At 38.5% G+C, this 24,059-nt stretch overlaps 1 protein-coding gene across 1 annotated transcript in view; it reads left to right on the top strand.

The window, feature by feature from the left end:
* The window catches only part of ADAMTS20 (ADAM metallopeptidase with thrombospondin type 1 motif 20), a 177,954-nt gene that overhangs the window by 84,443 nt on the left and 69,452 nt on the right, over positions 1–24,059 (top strand). Inside the window, exons 17-28 of the mRNA XM_030322578.1 lie at positions 1,471–1,637; positions 1,786–1,915; positions 7,097–7,223; positions 8,935–9,145; positions 9,303–9,467; positions 9,926–10,090; positions 17,407–17,526; positions 18,101–18,208; positions 19,144–19,308; positions 19,393–19,683; positions 20,389–20,550; positions 21,720–21,896. Coding sequence (XP_030178438.1) covers positions 1,471–1,637; positions 1,786–1,915; positions 7,097–7,223; positions 8,935–9,145; positions 9,303–9,467; positions 9,926–10,090; positions 17,407–17,526; positions 18,101–18,208; positions 19,144–19,308; positions 19,393–19,683; positions 20,389–20,550; positions 21,720–21,896 — 1,988 coding nt within the window. The remainder of the gene's footprint in view (positions 1–1,470; positions 1,638–1,785; positions 1,916–7,096; positions 7,224–8,934; positions 9,146–9,302; positions 9,468–9,925; positions 10,091–17,406; positions 17,527–18,100; positions 18,209–19,143; positions 19,309–19,392; positions 19,684–20,388; positions 20,551–21,719; positions 21,897–24,059) is intronic.

The raw sequence follows: 24,059 nt of genomic DNA, 5'->3' as shown, positions 1-24,059 counted from the left end.
CTTTATAAGAGGTACTAATGGGACTGTCAAAGTCTAACTTGAGCAAATAGGTGAAATTATTAGAAGGGATTTGGAAGCATATTTATAAAATCAGCTTTGGTAACCAAAAGTAGTAAAATGTGTATGTTTTTTTTTTCGCAGTAAATTTTATTTCCCTTAATTATAATATGACTGAAAGTTCTGTAAATGGACCTATCCACTTTGGATAAAGTACAAACTCATTAGAGGAATTTTCATTTTAGAGGATATGTCTAGAGCTTTACTGGTTTTTCATTGGACTCAGGAAAATATGAAGACAATCATTGTAGTCATACTATGGACTATAGTCCAAATTTATTTGGCAATAATCCCTTCAAGATTGCTTTGTCCAGGGGTGTTGTATTCATTAAGAAGTCTAGCCCTTGGTAACTTGTGTGCTTTGGGTGAGGTTCTCTGGAGGGCCACACAGATGTTTTCTGGAAAGCTTATTGTTCTACTGAAAAGTATATAAGTAAAGGAAGCAAAATAGTGCTTGATTAGCACGGGGTTTTTATTAGCATAACACTTGAAATATTAGACATCCTCTTGAAAATTAAAAAACACAGTGCTTTACAACTTACACGTTTCTACAAACATTTTCTATATTTGATCCTGATTCAAAAGACTGTGAAGTAGGAATTAATATTCCTGGTGCAGTTAGGAAACTAAGCAACTGGTTTGTCCAAGATCACATAGAACCATATGAATATAAACCCATTGTTCTCAGGCCAAATTTGGTTCATCTTACTACCCTACTACTGTGGACACCAGGCCAGTTTAGATTTTAAAAGTAACTAATTGTGAGTATATACTATGCTACTTTATGTATATACAAATATATAGTGGATAAATATACACATACACGTATTTGATATGCTTATATTAACACCTCAATGGGAATGAGAACACGGGGCATGAACAGAAGGGGAGATAGGAGTATTCTGGAAAGCAGTCATGTACGTGTGTCAGTAGCCATAGTGCCTCTCCATGAAAAAGATCCAGACATTTATACAGAGAATAGTATGGCCATTGGATGGCCTTTTAGAATATAGACTCCTAGAATTTTATAGCTTTGTATATTTTTTCCAAGACAAGTATAAATGGAACACTGCAGCAGTCTAGATGTTCTTTCTTGCCTCACCATCCATGATCAAAACTGATTGAGCTGATGTATCTTCTGGGTTTATGATTTCTGTTTTCCCTCTTCCTGTATGTCCCCTCTAAAACTGCAGGACTCATGAAAGATGATCTTCTCAGGGTGAATTTAATATCCTAAACTGATAGGCTATAGTTTTTCCCTAAGTATGGATTAGATAACATATTACAGTAAAATAAAATTTGTTTTACAAATTAATTTACATTAATATCAGAAAAGAACTTGAATTTTAAAGTTTAAATATTGTGCTGTTGACTGTACTGTTTTTCTATTTCATGGGTGCTATTCTTTTACAGCATTATCTGACACTCAGGGGAATTTTCTTTTAAACGGGAATTTTGTTGTAAGTATGTCAAAAAAAGAAATCAACATACAAGGAGCTATTTTTGAATACAGTGGTTCAAACAGCTCAATTGAAAGAATTAATAGTACTGATCGGCTGGAGGAAGAAATTGTTCTGCAGGTAAATTCTCAGGGGTCCTTAATAAGACTTAGTTTTAATCCTGTTAGTAAGTTGATGGTTAAGGGCTTTGCGTTTATTAAATATAGTAATGATGTCTTTCAAGAATATATTTTTATGAATTAATTATATGCTCCTGTGTATTTTTGAGGTTTTGTGTGTGGGTAATTTATACAACCCTGATGTACGATATTCCTTCAATATCCCTGTGGAAGAGAAGAGCGACCTATTTGCTTGGGATCCGCATGGACCATGGCAAGACTGTACCAAGATGTGTCAAGGTACCCTGGAATTAAGTAAAGGAGGCAGAAATGTGTGTATGCTGATATAACTTGGGATACTTTGGGGGCTGTCTGCTTCTGGAATTCCCCAACTGTCTACACACACACACCCCATCACAAAGACACACAAAGGTTTCTTTTATCTCTGACTTTTCTCCCCACTCATTCTTACACTTAACAGCCTTTTCTATCTCTACCTTTTCAGGCATTTTCTCTTACTGCATTTTTTCATTCTTTTTCTGTCACAAGAAATTTCTCTAACTTGTACATTCATCCCCCCCTTATGATGGAGGATACATTCCAAAAGACCTCCACTAGATGCTTGAAACTGAGGATGGTATCTAACCTCTTATGTGCTATGTTTTTTTCCCTATACATACATACCTATGATAAAGGTTAATCTATAAATTAGGCACAGTAAGAGATTAACACTAACTGGTAATAAAATTGAACAATTACAACAATATACATTTGACCCTTGAACAACACAGGAATTAGGAGTACCAACACCCATGCGGTTAAAAATTGATATATAACTCTTGACTACTAATTTTAACTAATAGGTTACTCTTCACTGGAAGCCTTACTGATAACAAGCAGTTGATTAACATGTATTTTGTATGTTACGTGTATTATATGCTGTAGTTTCACAGTAAAGTAAGCTGAAGGAAAGAATGTTAAAATCATAAGAGAAAATACGTTTATGGTACGGTAGTGTATTTATCAAAAAAAAAAAAAAAATAAGTGAACGGAGCCGTACAGTTCAAGCCTATATTGATCAAGGGTTACCTGTACTTACAAGTTCTGTGAATGTTGTTGCAAACTTTATTGTACTGTACTCCCCCTCCTTGTGGTGATGTGAGGTGATAAAATGCTTTTGTGATGAGATGGAAGTGAGGTGAATGCTGTAGGCTTTGTGACAGCATTAGGCTATACTGACCCTTGCCAAGGTACATTAGAAGGTGGATCATCTTCTGGACCACGGTTGACTGCAGGTGACTGAAAGTACAGAGAGCAAAACCAAAGATGAGGGGTAGTATTGTATATGGTTTCCCTCTCCTCCATTCCCCTCCATACACTCTCCTAATAACTTGTCTCCTTCCAGCGTTAGGGGTCTGACATTCTTCCGTTCCTCTGTCTTCCTTCCATGAACACAGGGAAATATATTTTGTACTGATGGCATGAATCCCTGAAAGAGGAATAGTTTGAAATGGAAAAGCAGGGGCATTTACAGTAGGGAAAGAAAACGAAGAGTGGGGTCTTTGGGAAATCTGTAATCGTGGATACCTAATGGTGTAATACTTTAAAAATCTATGGCAGTAGCCATAGAGGTGATGGGAGTGAGGGACACACTAACAAACTGACCTCAAGGTACCGAGGAAATGGTGGTGTCCTCTTCAGAAAAAAATCACAGACTTGGTCCTGTGATGCTGGGATGGTGGCACTCAGAATGTTTGCATGGGAACAGATGTTTTTGTCAGGACAGCGTCTCTGGAGGGAGGCTGCTGTAGATGGTGCAAGACTGACTAGGATAAACGCTGGAAGGAGGAACAATAGTAACACAGGAGGAGACATTGATTTTGACAGAGGGACCCTAGATTTGCCTTACAGAAGGGAATGGAGGTTTGGGAAGTGGGGAACGGCATTGCAGCACCCACTAGGCATGCTGGGCTGTGGCAGTAGATGTGGGGAGCTAGGAACAAGCACAAACATCAGGTGAGTGAAGGAACCTTCTAAAATGGTGGGGGGCGGGGGGAGGGACATACCAAGTAAAGAACAGCAAGCTCCAAATGGAAGGTTCGACAAGACCTGATGAAATGGTTTGGGAGTCTGAACTGCACAGCGGTCTCTTAAATAATTTTGTGCTAGAGGGAAAAAGCTATTAGTTGATTTGCCACATAGTATACTATGATGATATTCCCTCTTTATGTGTAACTTTTTAGTTTGTCTAAAATGAAATTCCTTCAGTCTTTTCTGTGTATGGAATGTCCTCCGTTCCCAGACTTTGTGAGAGCTATAAATTTCATCTTCATATTTTCAAGTACATTACTATCTGTCCGTTTCAATTTTCCTGTACTTTTTCATCTGTTATTGTGGCCCTCTTTTCTCTTGCTCTAATTTGGTTGTGTTGCTTTTAGTCCTGATACATGGCTACCCTCTTGAACTTCTGCTTCATTATTTTTCTGGGATTCTCTTTTACTTTGTGTTGGATTCCTGGTTTTCTAAATCCCATGAATTCTTTTACTTCCCCACTGGTGGAACATATTCCTCAGGATATTCTTGAGAAACAGAGGTAGTTGGTTTTTGTTGTGGTGGTGGTGTGGTGTTATGGTGTTTTTTTGTTTTTGTTTTGTTTTTTGTTTCGAGACCTTTCTTATCGGAAAGTAGCATTATTCTACTTTCACATTTGATCAGTTTGGGATAAATTGTAAGTTAGATGATTGTCCTTTAGAATTTTGACAGTCATCTTTTCTGATTGCCTGTGTTTCTATGTGACACTTTCCACTGTGGTAGTTTTGTGGCTCCTCTCTAATTCTAGTGGTATGAAATTTCGGGACAATTGGCCTTGATGTTGGTGTTTTTTTTTTCATCTGTTTTCCTAGGTCATTAGGATGGCATTCACATTTGGAAATGGATTCTTTGACTTGAGAAATTTTACTGCATAATTCCTTTGATAATTTCCTCACATTAAATTTTCTCCTCCACTTTTCTGAAATGTGTACATTTTGGACATTCAACCTCCTCGACTGATCTGAATTTACGTGGTTAATGTTTTTGCTCATAACCTCTTGATTTTGTTTCATAAATGTGTCATATCTGTGTCTCTGACCATATTAATCATAGTCTTTAAATTTTCTCTCTGACCTGTTTCATTTTAGTCTTTGTTTTTATTTTGGTCTCTTTTGTGTTAGTGGATTTCCTGAAATGTCTGCTGATACTTTGCTGTTGATATTTAAGGCTAAAATGCTACAAGTTCTGTGTTGGTCAGACAAGTAAGACCTCATTATAGAGTAATGGATCACAAAATGACCCTTTCATGTGTCATTGGGGAGAAGCCCCACATGTCATTGTCAGTTGATTTTTGGGGGGCTAAAGAGCCTCTCAAGAGAGGAATCTTGTCATCTTCAAATGGTCAGCAGGGAGACTGTGGAACCATAAATTTGGCTTGATGCTGGAGGGAAATGGAAAGAAAGATTCCAGTAGGCCTGGTTCTCCTCATTCACTATGGAGACTTTTACTTAATTCCCCCTTTGTGGGCACAGTGCTTCACCAACTTCCCTAAGCTATGTCTGTGTCCTTAAGTTCACCTCTCTAGAGCTTTGCTCCCCAATAGGATAGCCACCAGCCAAATGTAGCTCACCCATTGAAATGTGGTATAAGTGTGAAATGCCAATGGATTTTGAGAACTCAGTATGAAAAAGCTGTAAAATATATTGTAGTTTTCATATTCATAAAATGATATTTTAGATACTTGAGGCTAAACATAAATTTTCATTTCGCCTATGTCTTTTTACTTTATTTAACGTGACTACTAGAAAATGTGAAATCACACACGTGGCTCACATTCTGTTTTTATTGGACAGTGCCACTCTTAACTAGAAGGGTAGGGGGTCTAACTGTTCTTTGTAAATACTTTTCAATCAGTTTTCCATTTTTTTCAGGCCTACCCCTCACACATTCACCTCTTCAGAGGAACTTAGTGTTTTCAATTCCTGGGATTTTCTCTTATTCTTTGGCATGAATGGTTAGTTTCTTTATTCATTTGTCCCCTCCATAGGCTTAAGTTTCAGCTTTCTTGGCTCTGTTAGTTGTATCCATCTACTTTTCATATTTAAAATTTGCTTTTCTTGCCTACTGTGTTTCTTTTTTTAATCTTTTTGTTCTTTTAGGTTAGTGCCTTTTAAGAATTCCTCATGGTTATTTCAGATGGTATTTAGGAAGGAACAAAGATAAACATGCGTGTTCATGTTTAGCTAACGGGAAGCATACAGTTGAACTTTGATGAAACAGAAACTTGATCGTGTCACTGCTGAAAGTCTTCCTGTCTCCACATTGCAGAAAGTGTCAAGTTCTGTCTACTCGGACCCATTATATCTCTTCTTAGTTTGCTTTTTCTGTGGTTATACTGCATACAACAAACCAGCAAATCCAATGGCTTTGAAAACCAAAAGTTTATTTCTTGCTCATGCTGTGTTTTAGCTGTTAATTGGCTATGACTCTTCTTAGCTTGGTATCTACATCCATGTCATTTTTAACTTAAGACCACCTTTTTAGGGAAGTTTTGGGTTTATAGAAAAATTGAGCAGCAAGTATAGAAAATTCACAAATTTTCACCTCCTCCCTCCCTGCAGTTCATCTATAAACATTTTGAATTAATGTGGCACATTTGTTACAATTGATGCATACTTAAAGTCCATAGTTTACGTTAGGGTTCACTCTGTGTTGTGCATATTATGGGTTCTGACAAATTTTTAATGGTGTGTAGCCACTATTACAGTATCATGAAGAATACTTTAAGTGCCCTAAAAATCCCTCCATGCCCCCTCAAACTTGGCAACCAGTGGTCTTTTTATTGTCCGTGTCTTTTCATTCATGATTCCAGGCTGAAAGATCACCCCACCTGGGGAAGGCTGTTTTAGAGACAGAAAAGGGAAAGTGAGCTGGGCAGAAACATATTATGGCTTTTACCACTTCTGCTTACAAGTGGAAAGGTCACAGACTTTTGTAGTTGGTTGGCATAAGCCAGTGTCCATGAACAAGGAAGTATATTCCTCCCAAAGGCAATTGTAACGTTGTAGCAAGTGGAGATGTACAATTTTCTTCTAGGGAAAAGTAAGGCAAATAATGGGGGACAGCAATGTACTACGTAGTATCATTGCCAACCCTGACCACTCATTTCTCCACTAACAACCACTCCAGCCATCTCTAATGCATTTCTTTCTCCTCCACATGTGGCCTGCCCTCAAGTCTCTTTACTAAGCAAACTTTCAGTCTTCCAGGATTCAGCTTGCTTACTCTAGAAAGTCATTCCTGACTAAAATGCTAGTCTATCCTGTTGGAATTTTTTTTTTGCTTTCTTAGCTAAATCCTTTAGGCTATTAGCAGAATTAAATAATCCTACAACATCTGCTTAAGAGAATTTTTCCTTTGATTTCTAATTTTCCTTTGACAATGGCCAAGGTCTTCATAGAAGAAAAATTGCCTGCGTTCGGAAGAGTGATCATATGGTGGTTTCTGATCAGAGATGTGACCACTTACCACTTCCATTGTTTGTGACTGAAAGGTGCAATACAGACTGTGAACTAAGGTAAAAAAAAAAAAATGTAATATAATCGGTGTATGTGTAAAGTAACCAGGTTAAAATCCATAAGTGAACTAAGACGTTAAGCATCTAAAGCATCTAGTGCAGTGCCTGCTTGAATGGCCATGTATGTTAATGTCTATCCTTTGTTCCAGCTAATACAAAATTACAGGCTTGATAACTTACTGTGAAACTTGGCAAGTGAAACTTGGCAGTTTATTCATAGTATTTGATGGATACCTCAAACTTCTATCTAGGAAATGGAAACAAATTTATAAGTAAACTCTAATCTTAAAATCCGTGGTTTGAAGATCTGAAACAATAAATTTTGTAGAATGATGGTGAACTCATGAGCCAATAAACTTTTAAAGTTTGAGTATTAAAGAATTAGTAGATTGGTTCCTCAATTTTCCCAATACTTTGTCCATTAAACATTAAGAAATGTGATCCTAGATCATGGGGCAGGGGAGTTTCCACTTCTAAATTTCCTGTCTTTTGCGGGAGAGGGGCGTATTGGTCTTACCGTAAAGCTAAGAACAACCCCGTTTAGCGAGTGACCATTAAGATTCAGGGGTGGCCAAAACCTCTTGTTCAGCAAGAATGGTAATTTTTGTATATGTTGTTTAAAGACATAGTGGAAAGAACTGCTTGAAGAAATCTCATCCATTCGTGGAGTGAAGCACCAGGTAATCCTTGAGATGCTACTGGGAATTGAACTCTGTGAACTCTATGTTTCATTATACTGGTGCACCCATATTGCTGGATAGATGGCTAGACTATATATAATTGGGATAGTTTGGCTAAAACTAGCAGATTCTTACTTGCAGAAAAAAGTTTTCTCTGCAGACCTGTCTAAAAACAGAGTACAAGAATGAGAAATGGGATATGCTTTACAAAAACCTAGTTTTCCAACTTCTAAAGGCTTTGTCTTACTGATAGAGTCAGATTCCCAGATATTCCCCGATCATTTTGAGTGATTGCATAGTGAGGTTCTACCTGATGAGTTAAATATATTCAGTCTTAAACCTGCCACTAAGTAATTGGGTAATCTTGATCTAGACCAGTTGTTTGCAAAGGTTTTTTTGGGAAAGCTTGGGGTTTCTTGGACCTACCTCCCAAACCACCACCAAAAGTCAGAGTGAAGTCACCAGGTATAGTGCTGGCTCCCTATCTCCAGCTTTAACCAGACAACCTCCATTTTTATATATTTAGAGAGTTAGATTTTATTTGTGGGGAAAATGATTTTTATCAAAAGTTCAGCATTTCTACCATGTGAACACATATCCCTAGGCCTCATTTTCTCATCTATAAAAATGGAAGTTTGGGTTTATCTCAGAATTTTTCATCGAAATTAATGGTATATCAGGTATCTTCAGGTGGCTTGTTCATCAATTTTAACAATTTTAAAAAATGTATGCAAGAGTTTCTCTGAATCCGTTTTTTAAAAAATTTTTTTCTAATGTTTATTTTTGAGACAGAGACAGAGCATGAACGGGGGAGGGTCAGAGAGAGAGGGAGACACGGAATCCGAAACAGGCTCCAGTCTCTGAGCTGTCAGCACAGAGCCCGATGCGGGCTCAAACTCACAGACTGTGAAATCATGACCTGAGTTGAAATTAGACGCCTAACCAACTGAGCCACCCAGGCGCCCCTGAATCCATTTTTTTTAAACTGCATTAATTAGCATCCCTAAGTAAAATAACCTCCTTTTTTCTAGGTGGCACATCATTGGCAAAAGTGAATGCTCATCCCATTGTGGTCAAGGATATAGGTCCTTAGATGTTCACTGCATGAAGTATTCCATTCATAAAGGACAGACTGTTCCAGTAGATGACCACTACTGTGGTGACCAACTTAAACCTCCCACACGAGAACCCTGCCATGGTGATTGTGTCTTAACAAGATGGCATTATTCAGAATGGTCCCAGGTACAAATAACCAGTATTACTTAAGAAAAGTTGCCTCTCTTTTCTTATTAAAAATTTGTTATTTAATTATTATTTAATTATTTAATTATTAAAGTATATTTTTGTTAAAATCTTCATTCTTCCCATAGGTCACACTGTTTTCGTTTTGTTTTGTCAGTGTTCTAGGAGTTGTGGAGGAGGGGAAAGGTCTCGAGAATCTTACTGTATAAATAACTTTGGCCACCGTCTTGCTAACAGAGAATGCCAAGAGCTTCCCCGCGTGACGACAGAGAATTGCAATGAATTTTCCTGCCCCAGTTGGGCTACTAGTGAGTGGAGTGAGGTAACATTAAAAAGATGAGGCTAAGAACTGTTACAATTTTCTACAGGAAAGCTTTGTGCTCGAAGGCTTTAAAGAACTCAAAAGTAATTTGTTCTTGTTCTATAAATGTATTATCAAGGCAATAACAAATTAATGGTTCTTAAATTATTTAAATCATATACTATCTGGCAACGGTAACATTAGTGTTGAATATCTAACCATTTTCATAAGAAAGTACCAGTGTTGACAGTACCCTGAGATATTTACATAACCTAAAGTTTAGTACCTTTTTCTAAAACAAATGGACAGCTGCAGTGGGATTGAGGTGGCTGATGTTACTTGCTGAATATCTCTGGAGCAGTGAAGGGAAACTGTCCTTAGAATGGTCTTTCAAGTACATATCAATGTGTGAATTGATCTTTTTTTTTTTTTTAGGTATTTGTGTTAACTAATATTGAAAATAATCACTTGTATTTCAGTGTCATGTTACATGTGGAAAAGGAACAAAACAGCGGCAGGTGTGGTGTCAGCTGAATGAAGACCACTTGAGTGATGGTCTCTGCAATCCAAGAACCAAACCTGAGTCTCTAAGACCGTGTGAGCTTCACGCGTGTGCTTCCTGGCAAGTCGGACCGTGGGGTTCTGTGAGTATATGAGAAGGATTTTTCTGGTTAAATTCATCTTTATAGAATAGCAGAACAATTATGGTGTCTTTACTCTTTCAATGGATGCAGCTAAATTTGGGTTGGCTTCTTGGAAAAATACCCTTAAAATGTGAACTGTTATCTAAACAATTTTTTTTAGTGCCAATTTCGCTGTGATAAATAGTTCAGCTTTGCTTTTGATTTCACTTGTTCACTAAAATGCTGCAAATTTATTCTTCAGCTTTGTTTAAATTCTAAATATTTTCATTGTGTCTTAAATTATCTTTACTGCATTTAGATAGAGTTAAGTTTTGTTGTTCAGAAGTTTTGCCAAACAGCTAGGAATTTGCAGGATGAGCAGTGGTCAGGCTGGATGAAGATGGGCAGCCCATTAACCCATGCAGGTTGTCACCGTGGATAGGAAACCTTGTCTCCTCTTCATTCACCTTGATGATCATCTTTCATGATCTCTTTGAAGATAATTTAGTGTATTAAAAGCCATATATACATACACCAGGTAGATTTTGAAAATTATTTAGTTCTCCTAAATTGTATGAACTCTGCCTCCAACATATCAAGACTCTATTGAAATTTTTACAAAGCTTTTATTTTATTTATTTTTTTTTGGTTTGTTTATTTTGAGAGAGAACATCCCACCTCACGACCACAAGATTATGATCTGAGCCAAAATGAGGAGTTGGATGCTTAACCAACTAAGCCACCCAGGCACTACTTTACATAACTTAAGAATTTTTTTTTTTTATGAAATTTATTGACAAATTGGTTTCCATACAACACCCAGTGCTCATCCCAAAAGGTGCCCTCCTCAATACCCATCACCCACCCTCCCCTCCCTCCCACCCCCCATCAACCCTCAGTTTGTTCTCAGTTTTTAACAGTCTCTTATGCTTTGGCTCTCTCCCACTCTAACCTCTTTTTTTTTTTTTTTTTTCCTTCCCCTCCCCCATGGGTTCCTGTTAAGTTTCTCAGGATCCACATAAGAGTGAAACCATATGGTATCTGTCTTTCTCTGTATGGCTTATTTCACTTAGCATTACACTCTCCAGTTCCATCCACGTTGCTACAAAGGGCCATATTTCATTTTTTCTCATTGCCACATAGTATTCCATTGTGTATATAAACCACAATTTCTTTATCCATTCATCAGTTGATGGACATTTAGGCTCTTTCCATAATTTGGCTATTGTTGAGAGTGCTGCTATGAACATTGGGGTACAAGTGCCCCTATGCATCAGTACTCCTGTATCCCTTGGATAAATTCCTAGCAGTGCTATTGCTGGGTCATAGGGTAGGTCTATTTTTAATTTTCTGAGGAACCTCCACACTGCTTTCCAGAGCGGCTGCACCAATTTGCATTCCCACCAACAGTGCAAGAGGGTTCCCGTTTCTCCACATCCTCTCCAGCATCTATAGTCTCCTGATTTGTTCATTTTGGCCACTCTGACTGGCGTGAGGTGATACCTGAGTGTGGTTTTGATTTGTATTTCCCTGATAAGGAGCGACGCTGAACATCTTTTCATGTGCCTGTTGGCCATCTGGATGTCTTCTTTGGAGAAGTGTCTATTCATGTTTTCTGCCCATTTCTTCACTGGGTTATTTGTTTTTCGGGTGTGGAGTTTGGTGAGCTCTTTATAGATTTTAGATACTAGCCCTTTGTCCGATATGTCATTTGCAAATATCTTTTCCCATTCCGTTGGTTGCCTTCCAGTTTTGTTGGTTGTTTCCTTTGCTGTGCAGAAGCTTTTTATCTTCATAAGGTCCCAGTAATTCACTTTTGCTTTTAATTCCCCTGCCTTTGGGGATGTGTCGAGTAAGAGATTGCTACGGCTGAGGTCAGAGAGGTCTTTTCCTGCTTTCTCCTCTAAGGTTTTGATGGTTTCCTGTCTCACATTTAGGTCCTTTATCCATTTTGAGTTTATTTTTGTAAATGGTGTGAGAAAGTGGTCTAGTTTCAACCTTCTGCATGTTGCTGTCCAGTTCTCCCAGCACCATTTGTTAAAGAGGCTGTCTTTTTTCCATTGGATGTTCTTTCCTGCTTTGTCAAAGATGAGTTGGCCATACGTTTGTGGGTCTAGTTCTGGGGTTTCTATTCTATTCCATTGGTCTGTGTGTCTGTTTTTGTGCCAATACCATGCTGTCTTGATTATTACAGCTTTGTAGTAGAGGCTGAAGTCTGGGATTGTGATGCCTCCTGCTTTGGTCTTCTTCTTCAAAATTCCTTTGGCTATTCGGGGCCTTTTGTGGTTCCATATGAATTTTAGGATTGCTTGTTCTAATTTCGAGAAGAATGCTGGTGCAATTTTGATTGGGATTGCATTGAATGTGTAGATAGCTTTGGGTAGTATTGACATTTTGACAATATTTATTTTTCCAATCCATGAGCAGGGAATGTCTTTCCATTTCTTTAAGTCTTCTTCAATTACCTTCATAAGCTTTCTATAGTTTTCAGCATACAGATCCTTTACATCTTTGGTTAGATTTATTCCGAGGTATTTTATGCTTCTTGGTGCAATTGTGAATGGGATCATTTTCTTTATTTGTCTTTCTGTTGCTTCATTGTTAGTGTATAAGAATGCAACTGATTTCTGGACATTGATTTTGTATCCTGCAACTTTGCTGAATTCATGTATCAGTTCTAGCAGACTTTTGGTGGAGTCTATCGGATTTTCCATGTGTAATATCATGTCATCTGCAAAAAGCGAAAGCTTGACTTCATCTTTGCCAATTTGGATGCCTTTGATTTCCTTTTGTTGTCTGATTGCTGATGCTAGAACTTCCAGCACTATGTTAAACAACAGCGGTGAGAGTGGGCATCCCTGTCGTGTTCCTGATCTCAGGGAAAAAGCTCTCAGTTTTTCCCCGTTGAGGATGATGTTAGCTGTGGGCTTTTCATAAATGGCTTTTATGATCTTTAAGTATGTTCCTTCTATCCCGACTTTCTCAAGGGTTTTTATTAAGAAAGGGTGCTGGATTTTGTCAAAGGCCTTTTCTGCATCGATTGACAGGATCATATGGTTCTTCTCTTTTTTTTTGTTAATGTGATGTATCACGTTGATTGATTTGCGAATGTTGAACCAGCCCTGCATCCCAGGAATGAATCCCACTTGATCATGGTGAATAATTCTTTTTATATGCTGTTGAATTCGATTTGCTAGTATCTTATTGAGAATTTTTGCATCCATATTCATCAGGGATATTGGCCTGTAGTTCTCTTTTTTGACTGGGTCTCTGTCTGGTTTAGGAATCAAAGTAATACTGGCTTCATAGAATGAGTCTGGAAGTTTTCCTTCCCTTTCTATTTCTTGGAATAGCTTGAGAAGGATAGGTATTATCTCTGCTTTAAATGTCTGGTAGAACTCCCCTGGGAAGCCATCTGGTCCTGGACTCTTATTTGTTGGGAGATTTTTGATAACCGATTCAATTTCTTCGCTGGTTATGGGTCTGTTCAAGCTTTCTATTTCCTCCTGATTGAGTTTTGGAAGAGTGTGGGTGTTCAGGAATGTGTCCATTTCTTCCAGGTTGTCCAATTTGTTGGCATATAATTTTTCATAGTATTCCCTGATAATTGTTTGTATCTCTGAGGGATTGGTTGTAATAATTCCATTTTCATTCATGATTTTATCTATTTGGGTCATCTCCCTTTTCTTTTTGAGAAGCCTGGCTAGAGGTTTGTCAATTTTGTTTATTTTTTCAAAAAACCAACTCTTGGTTTCGTTGATCTGCTCTACAGTTTTTTTAGATTCTATATTGTTTATTTCTGCTCTGATCTTTATTATTTCTCTTCTGCTGGGTTTAGGCTGCCTTTGCTGTTCTGCTTCTAGTTCCTTTAGGTGTGCTGTTAGATTTTGTATTTGGGATTTTTCTTGTTTCTTGAGATAGGCCTGGATTGCAATGTATTTTCCTCTCAGGAATGCCTTCGCTGCGTCCCAAAGCGTTTGGATTGTTGTATTTTCATTTTCGTTTGTTTCCATATATTTTTTGATTTCTTCTCTAATTGCCTGGTTGACCCACTCATTCGTTAGTAGGGTGTTCTTTAACCTCCACGCTTTTGGAGGTTTTCCAGACTTTTTCCTGTGGTTGATTTCAAGCTTCATAGCATTGTGGTCTGAAAGTATGCATGGTATAATTTCAATTCTTGTAAACTTATGAAGGGCTGTTTTGTGACCCAGTATATGATCTATCTTGGAGAATGTTCCATGTGCACTCGAGAAGAAAGTATATTCTGTTGCTTTGGGATGCAGAGTTCTAAATATATCTGTCAAGTCCATCTGATCCAATGTCTCATTCAGGGCCCTTGTTTCTTTATTGACTGTGTGTCTAGATGATCTATCCATTTCTGTAAGTGGGGTGTTAAAGTCCCCAGCAATTACCACATTCTTATCAATAAGGTTGCTTCTGTTTATGAGTAATTGTTTTATATACTTGGGGGCTCCGGTATTCGGCGCATAGACATTTATAATTGTTAGCTCTTCCTGATGGATAGACCCTGTAACTATTATATAATGTCCTTCTTCATCTCTTGTTACAGCCTTTAATTTAAAGTCTAGTTTGTCTGATATAAGTATGGCTACTCCAGCTTTCTTTTGGCTTCCAGTAGCATGATAAATAGTTCTCCATCCCCTCACTCTGAATCTAAAGGTGTCCTCAGGTCTAAAATGAGTCTCTTGTAGACAGCAAATAGATGGGTCTTGTTTTGTTATCCATTCTGATACCCTATGTCTTTTGGTTGGCGCATTTAATCCGTTTACATTCAGTGTTATTATAGAAAGATACGGGTTTAGAGTCATTGTGATGTCTGTATGTTTTATGCTTGTAGTGATGTCTCTGGTACTTTGTCTCACAGGGTCCCCCTTAGGATCTCTTGTAGGGCTGGTTTAGTGGTGACAAATTCCTTCAGTTTTTGTTTGGGAAGACCTTTATCTCTCCTTCTATTCTAAATGACAGACTTGCTGGATAAAGGATTCTCGGCTGCATATTTTTTCTGTCTAGCACACTGAAAATCTCGTGCCAATTCTTTCTGGCCTGCCAAGTTTCAAAAGAGAGATCAGTCACGAGTCTTATAGGTCTCCCTTTATATGTGAGGGCACGTTTACCCCTTGCTGCTTTCAGAATTTTCTCTTTATCCTTGTATTTTGCCAGTTTCACTATGATATGTCGTGCAGAAGATCGATTCAAGTTACGTCTGAAGGGAGTTCTCTGTGCCTCTTGGATTTCAATGCCTTTTTCCTTCCCCAGTTCAGGGAAGTTCTCAGCTATGATTTCTTCAAGTACCCCTTCAGCACCTTTCCCTCTCTCTTCCTCCTCTGGAATACCAATTATGCGTATATTATTTCTTTTTAGTGTATCACTTAGTTCTCTAATTTTCCCCTCATACTCCTGGATTTTTTTATCTCTCTTTTTCTCAGCTTCCTCTTTTTCCATAACTTTATCTTCTAGTTCACCTATTCTCTCCTCTGCCTCTTCCATCCGAGTTGTGGTGGTTTCCATTTTGTTTTGCATTTCATTTAAAGCGTTTTTCAGCTCCTCGTGACTGTTCCTTAGTCCCTTGATCTCTGTAGCAAGAGATTCTCTGCTGTCCTGTATACTGTTTTCCAGCCCAGCGATTAATTTTATGACTATTATTCTAAATTCACTTTCTGTTATATTATTTAAATCCTTTTTGATCAGCTCATTAGCTGTTGTTATTTCCTGGAGATTCTTCTGAGGGGAATTCTTCCGCTTGGTCATTTTGGATAGTCCCTGGTGTGGTGAGGACCTGCAGGGCACTTCCCCTGTGCTGTGGTGTATAACTGGAGTTGGTGGGCGGGGCCGCAGTCAGTCCTGATGTCTGCCCCCAGCCCACCGCTGGGGCCACAGTCAGACTGGTGTGTGCCTTCTCTTCCCCTCTCCTAGGGGCGGGATTCACTGTGGGGTGGCGTGGCCCGTCTGGGCTACTTGCACACTGCCAGGCTTGTGATGCTGGGGATCTGGCGTATTAGCTGGGGTGGGAAGGCAAGGTGCACGGCGGGAGGGGGGGCAGGCTTAGCTCGCTTCTCCTTAGGTGATCCACTTCAGGAGGGGCCCTGTGGCAGCAGGAGGGAGTCAGATCCGCTGCCGGAGGTTTGGCTCCGCAGAAGCACAGAGTTGGGTGTTTGCGCGGAGCGAGCAATTTCCCTGGCCGGAACCGGTTCCCTTTGGGATTTTGGCTGGGGGATGGGCGGGGGAGATGGCGCTGGCGAGCGCCTTTGTTCCCCGCCAAACTGAGCTCTGTCGTCCGGGGGCTCCGCAGCTCACCCTCCCTTTGTCCTCCAGCCTTCCCGCTTTCCGAGCAGAGCTGTTAACTTATGACCTCCCAGACGCTAAGTCGCGCTTGCTGTTGGAACACAGTCCGTCAGGCCCCTCCACTTTTGCAAGCCGGACTCGGGGGCTCTGCTTGGCTGGCGAGCTGCCCCTCCGCCCCGGCTCCCTCCCGCCAGTCCGTGGAGCGCGCACCGCCTCGCCGCCCTTCCTACCCTCTTCCGTGGGCCTCTCGTCTGCACTTGGGTCCGGTGACTCCGTTCTGCTAATCCTCTGGCGGTTTTCTGGGTTATTTAGGCAGGTGTAGGTGGAATCTAAGTGATCAGCAGGACGCGCGGTGAGCCCAGCGTCCTCCTACGCCGCCATCTTCCTCTTGAGAAGGAATCTTCAAGAATTTTTTTTTTTTTAACATTTATTTATTTTTGAGACAGAGAGAGACAGAGCATGAAGGGGGGAGGGGCAGAGAGAGAAGGAGACACAGAATCGGAAGCAGGCTCCAGGCTCTGAGCCATCAGCCCAGAGCCTGACGCGGGGCTCGAACTCACAGACCGCAAGATCGTGACCTGAGCTGAAGTCGGACGCTTAACCGACTGTGCCACCCAGGCGCCCCAAGAATTTTTTTTTTAAGTTTATTTTGAGAGAGAGCACAAGTCGGGGAGGAAGAGGGAGAGAAGGAGGGAGAGAGAATCCCAAGCAGGCTCTGCACTGTCAGCTCAGAGTCTGATGCAAGGCTCGAACTCATTAACCAGGAGGTTATGACCTGAGCCGAAATCAGGAGTCATACGTTTAACCAACTAAGCCCTCCCTACATAACTTTTTAAAGATAGAACAGTTGTCCATTTTAACTTCAATATTTTATTATCTATATTAAATGGAATGATATGTATGGATTACATTTGCTGATTTTGTGTGGAATCTGGTGTAAAGCACTAATAAGATCTGGAAGTATATTAACCATATTAAGAAAACGTATACAACTTTTGAACAATGGCGTTTGATAAGTGCTTCTATCCTTTCAGTGCACAGCCACATGTGGACGAGGGTATCAGATGCGTGCTGTTAAATGTGTCAATGAGCTACTCAGTGCAGTCTTAGATGACAGAGCGTGCCACGGAGCTAGTCGCCCAAGTGATAGGCAGGTAAAGGACACCTCTTCGCGGATAGTAAACAAAAAGTCTTGTTACAGGAGGATTCATGTATTTAACTTACTTCATACGTATTTTTTTCCTACTTCTATCCCTTGAAAACATGTTTGTGTACCTGTGTGTTGGAGAATTTATCTTTTTTGGTGTTGCCAGTTTTGTAGCTTTTTTTACACTTGATCTGCCACTGAATCACTCATTTGTTAGGTATTTTCCTTTGAAATGCACACGGATAGTGTCTATTGTGCATATGAAGTTCTAAAGTGTTTTGTACTACTTGAAAATAGTGTTCTATGTTCATTCAGGATATTTCAGCTTAGTGCTAGTTTTGCTTCTTTCCTTTCAACCATCAGACAGGATGATCCAAACTTTATAATTCAGATTTATACTACCCACTGGGAGCCCTTGACAGTACTTTGTACTTCTGAAAAATAAAAACTTTTGCATCACTAACTTGTAATGCAGCTCTTTTTAAATTAGACGTGCAGAAGAAGAAATGAAGTATAGAACTTAACATAAATTAGAGTGATGAACTTACTGATATTTTGAGATGCATTTTTCTTTTGAACAGGACTGTTCGGTTATGCCTTGCCCAGTTATTCCTAAAATTGGGGCCACTTCATTGCCAGCTATTCCCATGGGAAAGATAGCTCAGTGGCGACATGGTTCTTGGACCCCAGTAAGTGAAATCCTTTAAGAAGTACAGTGTTTGTCTAAAAGCCTCCATAATACATCAAAATGGTTCCTTTAGGTTAGCCAAATGAATGTTATGCGTTCTTTCTCAGGTAGTTTGATGAGTGGCGTGGGGTTCTGAAATGATGTAATGGCTAAATCCTGCTGTATCTTTTGGGAGTGCTGTGTCTCTGGGCAAGAAATGGAAGTTTTCTGGGTCTGTTTTCTAGTCCACAAAAGGGGAATGATAATATTTATATGAAGCAGGTGTGAAATTAGGCTTTTTATCAGCCTTCATTTAAGCTATCCACATTTTCATGTTTTTCTAGACTGAAAATGTTAATGTCTTTGGAGTATATGGTTTGCTTTAATCTTACTTAGAAGCTATATTTGTAAGCTTCACGTATTCTCTGAATAATTTATGGGATCATTTAGACTCTGTTAGGTGTTTAAAGTTACTTACAGTAAGCTGACTTTTAAATTTTTGTTTATTTTTGAGAGAGAGACAGAATATGAGTGGGGGAGGGGCAGAGAGAATGGGCAACACAGAATCTGAATCTGGCTCCAGGCTCCGAGCTGTCAGCAAGAGCCCCATGTGGGGCTCGAACTCACAGACTGAGATCATGACCTGAGCCAAAGTTGGATGCTTGACTGACTGAGCCACCCATGCACCCCTAAAATAAGCTGTCTTATGAAATGTTTTCTGTATCTTTTTTAGCAAATAATAATCAGTATCCCAAGAAGTAGTATCTTGTTCTCACTGCAGATATCTTGTTGGTGAAATTTATGATCTGAACTGATCAGGGGGATTCATTGCTCTGACTCTACTTGACTCGGTTTACAATTTTTTTCCAAGAAACATCATGTTTTAGACGTTGGAGCAAAAGCTACTTGGGAGGGCTACTATGTAACCTGTTGGTATAATCCTTTTATTTTTTTAAGTGCTCTGTGTCTTGTGGACGAGGTAATCAAGCCCGCTATGTAAGCTGTCGTGATGCTTATGATGGAATAGCAGATGAATCCTATTGTGCCCATTTACCCCGACCTGCTGAAATATCTGTCTGTTTTAACCCTTGTGGAGAGTGGCAAACTGGGAATTGGTCACCTGTAAGTATTTTTAGGAGGAAAAAAATTAATATTTAGTATAATATAATTTACTACGTTACAAATGTTGGCTAAATTTGTGATCAGTGTTCAGCTTCCTGTGGCCATGGAAAAACAACTCGACAAGTTTTATGCATCAACTACCATCAGCCAATTAATGAGAATTACTGTGACCCTGCAATTCGCCCTTTGATCGAACAAGAATGTAACCTGGCAGCCTGCCCACCCATGTACAGTCACTTTCCAAGTTCCTCTGAGCAGCCAAGCCATTTTCCAGGCAGGAATTTTCCATTAACTCACAAACCAGAAGATAATCAAAATCAGAGGGTCCATCTGTCAATCAGCGGAAATCAATGGAGAACAGGACCGTGGGGATCAGTAAGCCGTCTCTATTGAGTTATATTAATTCTGTAATTTTGTTATAGCCTTTTAACAGATAGGTATGTAATGACATCAAATACTTTTAATGCTAAATTTATCTGAAGATCAATAGTTTAAATTGTAAAAGGATTAAGCGATTTTTGATGCAAATTACAAATCCCCAGAGTTCTTATTGAATTATACACTAATGCGATATTATGATTACAGAAGAATGCACTTAAAAACAATCTGGTTGGAGTGCATTATAATAAAAAGAAGGTTCTAATAGGTTAAGACTGAAGAAAAATCAAACCTAGAAATTACGTGAAGAGTGCAGTAAGCTGGTATAAAATCATGAAACCACAAAAGGCAATTATAGCTCCTATTTTACATAAAACTTAGGAGACAAAAAAATAGCAATATCAAAGCTGAGAGACTTAATCTTTTTCTTTTTTTTTTTTAAATTCCTTCCTAGTGAGATCTTAAAACTTTAATTCCTTTTTACTTCACACCCAGGAACGGGGTGAATTTGCTCTTGCCAGCTTTACTGTTGTACCTTTTCATCGACAAATTCAAGTACGCTCATGTTTCTGGCAGAGTTTCTCGATTGAGATTGTCCCAGTGATGGGGATTTTAGAATGGAGAGTCAGAATGCCGATGCCTTTTCACCGTGTAATTTGACGCTGCGGTGTCTCCGGTGTGTGTGTGTGTCCTCCTTGTCAGTGCTCCAGTAGCTGTGCGGGAGGCGTGCAGCACAGAGTCGTGGTCTGCCAGGATGAAAACGGACGGAGTGCCAGTTACTGCGATGCAGCCGCGAGGCCCCCAGAGTCCAAGCGCTGCGATTCAGGACCTTGTCCGCGGTGGAACTTTGGAAGCTGGGGAGAAGTAAGTCCCATTTTCTAAACTTGCAGAGATGATAACATCTCTGAAGACTGAAAGTTGAGTACTTCACCCTGTTCCTGTTGGATGATATAACTTCACTATACTATACAGAAAGATTTATTTTTAGTAAAATCAAGTTCTTCTAATAGACTAAATCACTCATTTGCAATAGCAAACTAGTCCAGATTTTTTAACAGAATCTCCTATGCATGCCAGTATGTCTGAAACTAATACCTTTCTAAAACTAGTATATTATTGTTTTCTTAGAAAATATGGTTGATCTAAAGATAGAAAATTAGATTGCTACATTGGCCATGCTCGTGTGTTATTACTGAGCCATTCATTTAGTGAATTTTCTGAGCAGAAGGTGGTCAGTTGTCAAGCACTTCATGTGCTGGCATTCTTCTAGACACTGGAGATAGGAAGAATAATTTTTAAAGCCATTGTAATGAATACTAATTCCACCTATATTATGCATGAAAAAGAATAAGACTTATATTGGCTTTAGATGAACAAAATAAACCACCTAGTCAAATATTTTTAATGGGTTTTAGTATATATTTTCCCAGAGTATTTGGAAATCATTGATTAAAGATACATTTCTGAACAGGTGCCAATATCGAGAACATTTTAAAAAGTTGTTTTACCATTTCCAAAATGAAAATGATATTTTTACTCCTGACTTTAGGCATGCTCATTGTAAAAACTCAAACGATATGAGAAATTATGAAGAGATGAGAACTTTTAATTTTGATACATTTCCTTCCAGACTTTTCTTCTTGCGTGGGTTCCACAAATAGAATCCTATTACATGGGCTTCTTTGCCCCCTGCTGTTGTCATGTAGCACGTACTGAACATCTTTCCCTGTTTACAAATTTAGATCTTATTAGCTTTCATGGCTAGCCAGGTATCTATTGATAGGCTACCATGAATTATGTAGTTAATTATTAAATCAGTTTTATTTGACTTGTCTACCTTATAGACCCTTAATATCTTAATGCAACATCTTATGGTATAATTCTCAAAATTTTGTCTAGTTTTTTAATTATAGAACTAACACTTTTTTACTCAGGAAGAAAACTCTAGCATTACGACTTAGGTATGAAACAGTGAATTAAGCAATATAATACTGTCTTTCAAACCACATAGTTTTGAATTTTCTTATTTTTAGTGTACACAAACATGTGGAGGAGGAATAAAATCAAGATTCGTAATATGTCAGTTTCCCAATGGCCAAATGTCACAAGAGCAAAACTGTGAGATCTTAAGCAAGCCACCTAGTGTGGTGCAGTGTCATGTGCATGCTTGCCCTGGTGACGTATCATGGCATCGGGGACCATGGAAGTCGGTACGATAGTGTTCTTATTTTTGTCCATTTTGTTGTGTTTTACTGTGACCCTTTTACCTTAATTTCTTTATACATTGTGGTGCACACTCTATCTTATTTTTTAAGCAGATCACTGGCCATCTTGGCTTATGTTACTAAATTTGATAGTTTGGAAGAAGAATCCATTCAGTTTCAAGTAATGTAATATATATAATCTTAGATGTATTTATTTTTTTACAAGTGAATTTTGAACCATAGCACTATTCTAATGGACATATTTTCCTCCAGTACATCTTTGGCTTGTCCTCTAATTATAATTGTTTCACTGTATACATTTGTAAATAATGTTAACATTGTGCTTGTTACAATGGCAAATTAAGGCTGTGTCTTGTTTAAGTGTATAACTGTACGTGGCTTTTGTCTGTCAATGTCTAGTAACTGATCCAAAAGCAAATAACATTCTTTAAAACTGTCTTTTTTTTATCATTGTTAAACTTAGTATTTTGTTTGGAAATGTGAAAATATTAAAAGAGAAATTTAAAGTGAATTGTTAAAGTTTGTTACATACATCACAGAAAAATATTTGTATAGTAATTTATATGAATCTTCCACTGTGTGGAGTTACGTTTTGGGGATGTTTTAATTTATTTTTTTTTTTTGAAGCCATAGACAAAATTCATAAGTATTGTTCATGACTGGTTTATTTAAGTATATTTCAAATATCCAGGCTTTGAAGAATAATTAATATATAAATATGTTGAAATGAACATTTTGGTCACCTTTCATATTTTAAATCATGAACAATCAAGTATACTTTTTCCAACTGAAGAACTGTTGTGAGTCTGTCTCTATAAAGCTCTACAGTTCTTTACTTGGAAAATAATTATAACTCTGGCTTTATGATCCAACCCTGATGTCTGCACTTGGTTTGCTTTCCCCAAGTCAAAGCTTTACAATGTGATATGAACAAAAGTTCCAATTCCTATTAGAAGAGTAGGTCAAGTTCTAGTTCAGGCTGAAATGCCTCTCTGTAGTCAGTGTGACTGATGGAAAACGACAGGAAAGTTTAACATTATAGGAGGATCTTAAACTGCTGCATCACTTTGTTGGAACTAACGTAAACCTATTTTGCCATAGAAGGCATTCACATATTTACTTAGTAAAATATTGACCATCTATATCCAGGTAGTGTAACAGAAATCAAGACCGATTTCTTACTCCTATGGAGTTTTATAGTCTAGTTGGAGAGATTTGAAATAATATAGGAACTCACTATAAAAAGATACCTTTTTAGGTCAACTATCTTAGTGGAAATTCACCTTCTCTTTACTAGATCTGTTATGGTGTCCTTCATTTTTTTGACATTACAAGCCTAGTTCTTAATAAGGCTATGGATTGTTTCTTGGAGTTTTGTCCCAATTCGGAAAGCAGACTCCTAACCACTTAGAGGGTTAAATTGTAATGGCATTTATTTCCGAAGTACCTAAAATTGTTTCAGTGACATTTTTTGTTTGAGGGGTCAGCAGACTATGGCCCATAGATCAAATCTGGCCTATTGCCTATTTTTGTAAATAAGTTTTATAGGAACAGTCATCCACACTTTTTTGTTTTCAAAGTATTACCCATGGCTGCTTTTGGTACTACAGTTATTGTAATAGAGACTGGCTCTTAAAGCCTGAAATATTTACTGTTTGGCCCCTTTTGGGAAAAGTTTGCTGATGCCTGCTCTATGTAATAAACATAATGCTTTTTAAATTTAGCATAAAATACTGAAAGTTATAGACTATTAGAATTATAAATACTCATTTGGGGTCAGTTTTCAGTGTTTTTCATTCTTCAGTATTTTAAAACCTCCTACGAGGTTTGTCAGCCTTCTCTACATACTCGGTATCGTATTTACACAATTTCTTTCCAGCTTTGAGATACAATTGGCATAGAACGTTGTGTAAGTCTAAGGTATACAGTATCACACAATGTTTATATATTGTGTTGGAAGTCATCTAATACTGTATTCCGATATATTTGTGTCATGCTCTTTTTGTATGTAAATTGTAAGTGAGAAACCTGAATGTTCAGTAAGGTTGTGTGCATGGATAACTTTTTCAGCCTCACAAAAACCAATAACCAAGAAAATACCCAGTTACAAAAAAGTAACACAGAAGTACACAGTTCTTCATTACTGCG

Source organism: Lynx canadensis, chromosome B4 (assembly GCF_007474595.2).
Source record: "Lynx canadensis isolate LIC74 chromosome B4, mLynCan4.pri.v2, whole genome shotgun sequence".
NCBI lineage: Eukaryota > Metazoa > Chordata > Mammalia > Carnivora > Felidae > Lynx > Lynx canadensis.
This window is presented reverse-complemented; position numbering and strand designations above follow the sequence as displayed.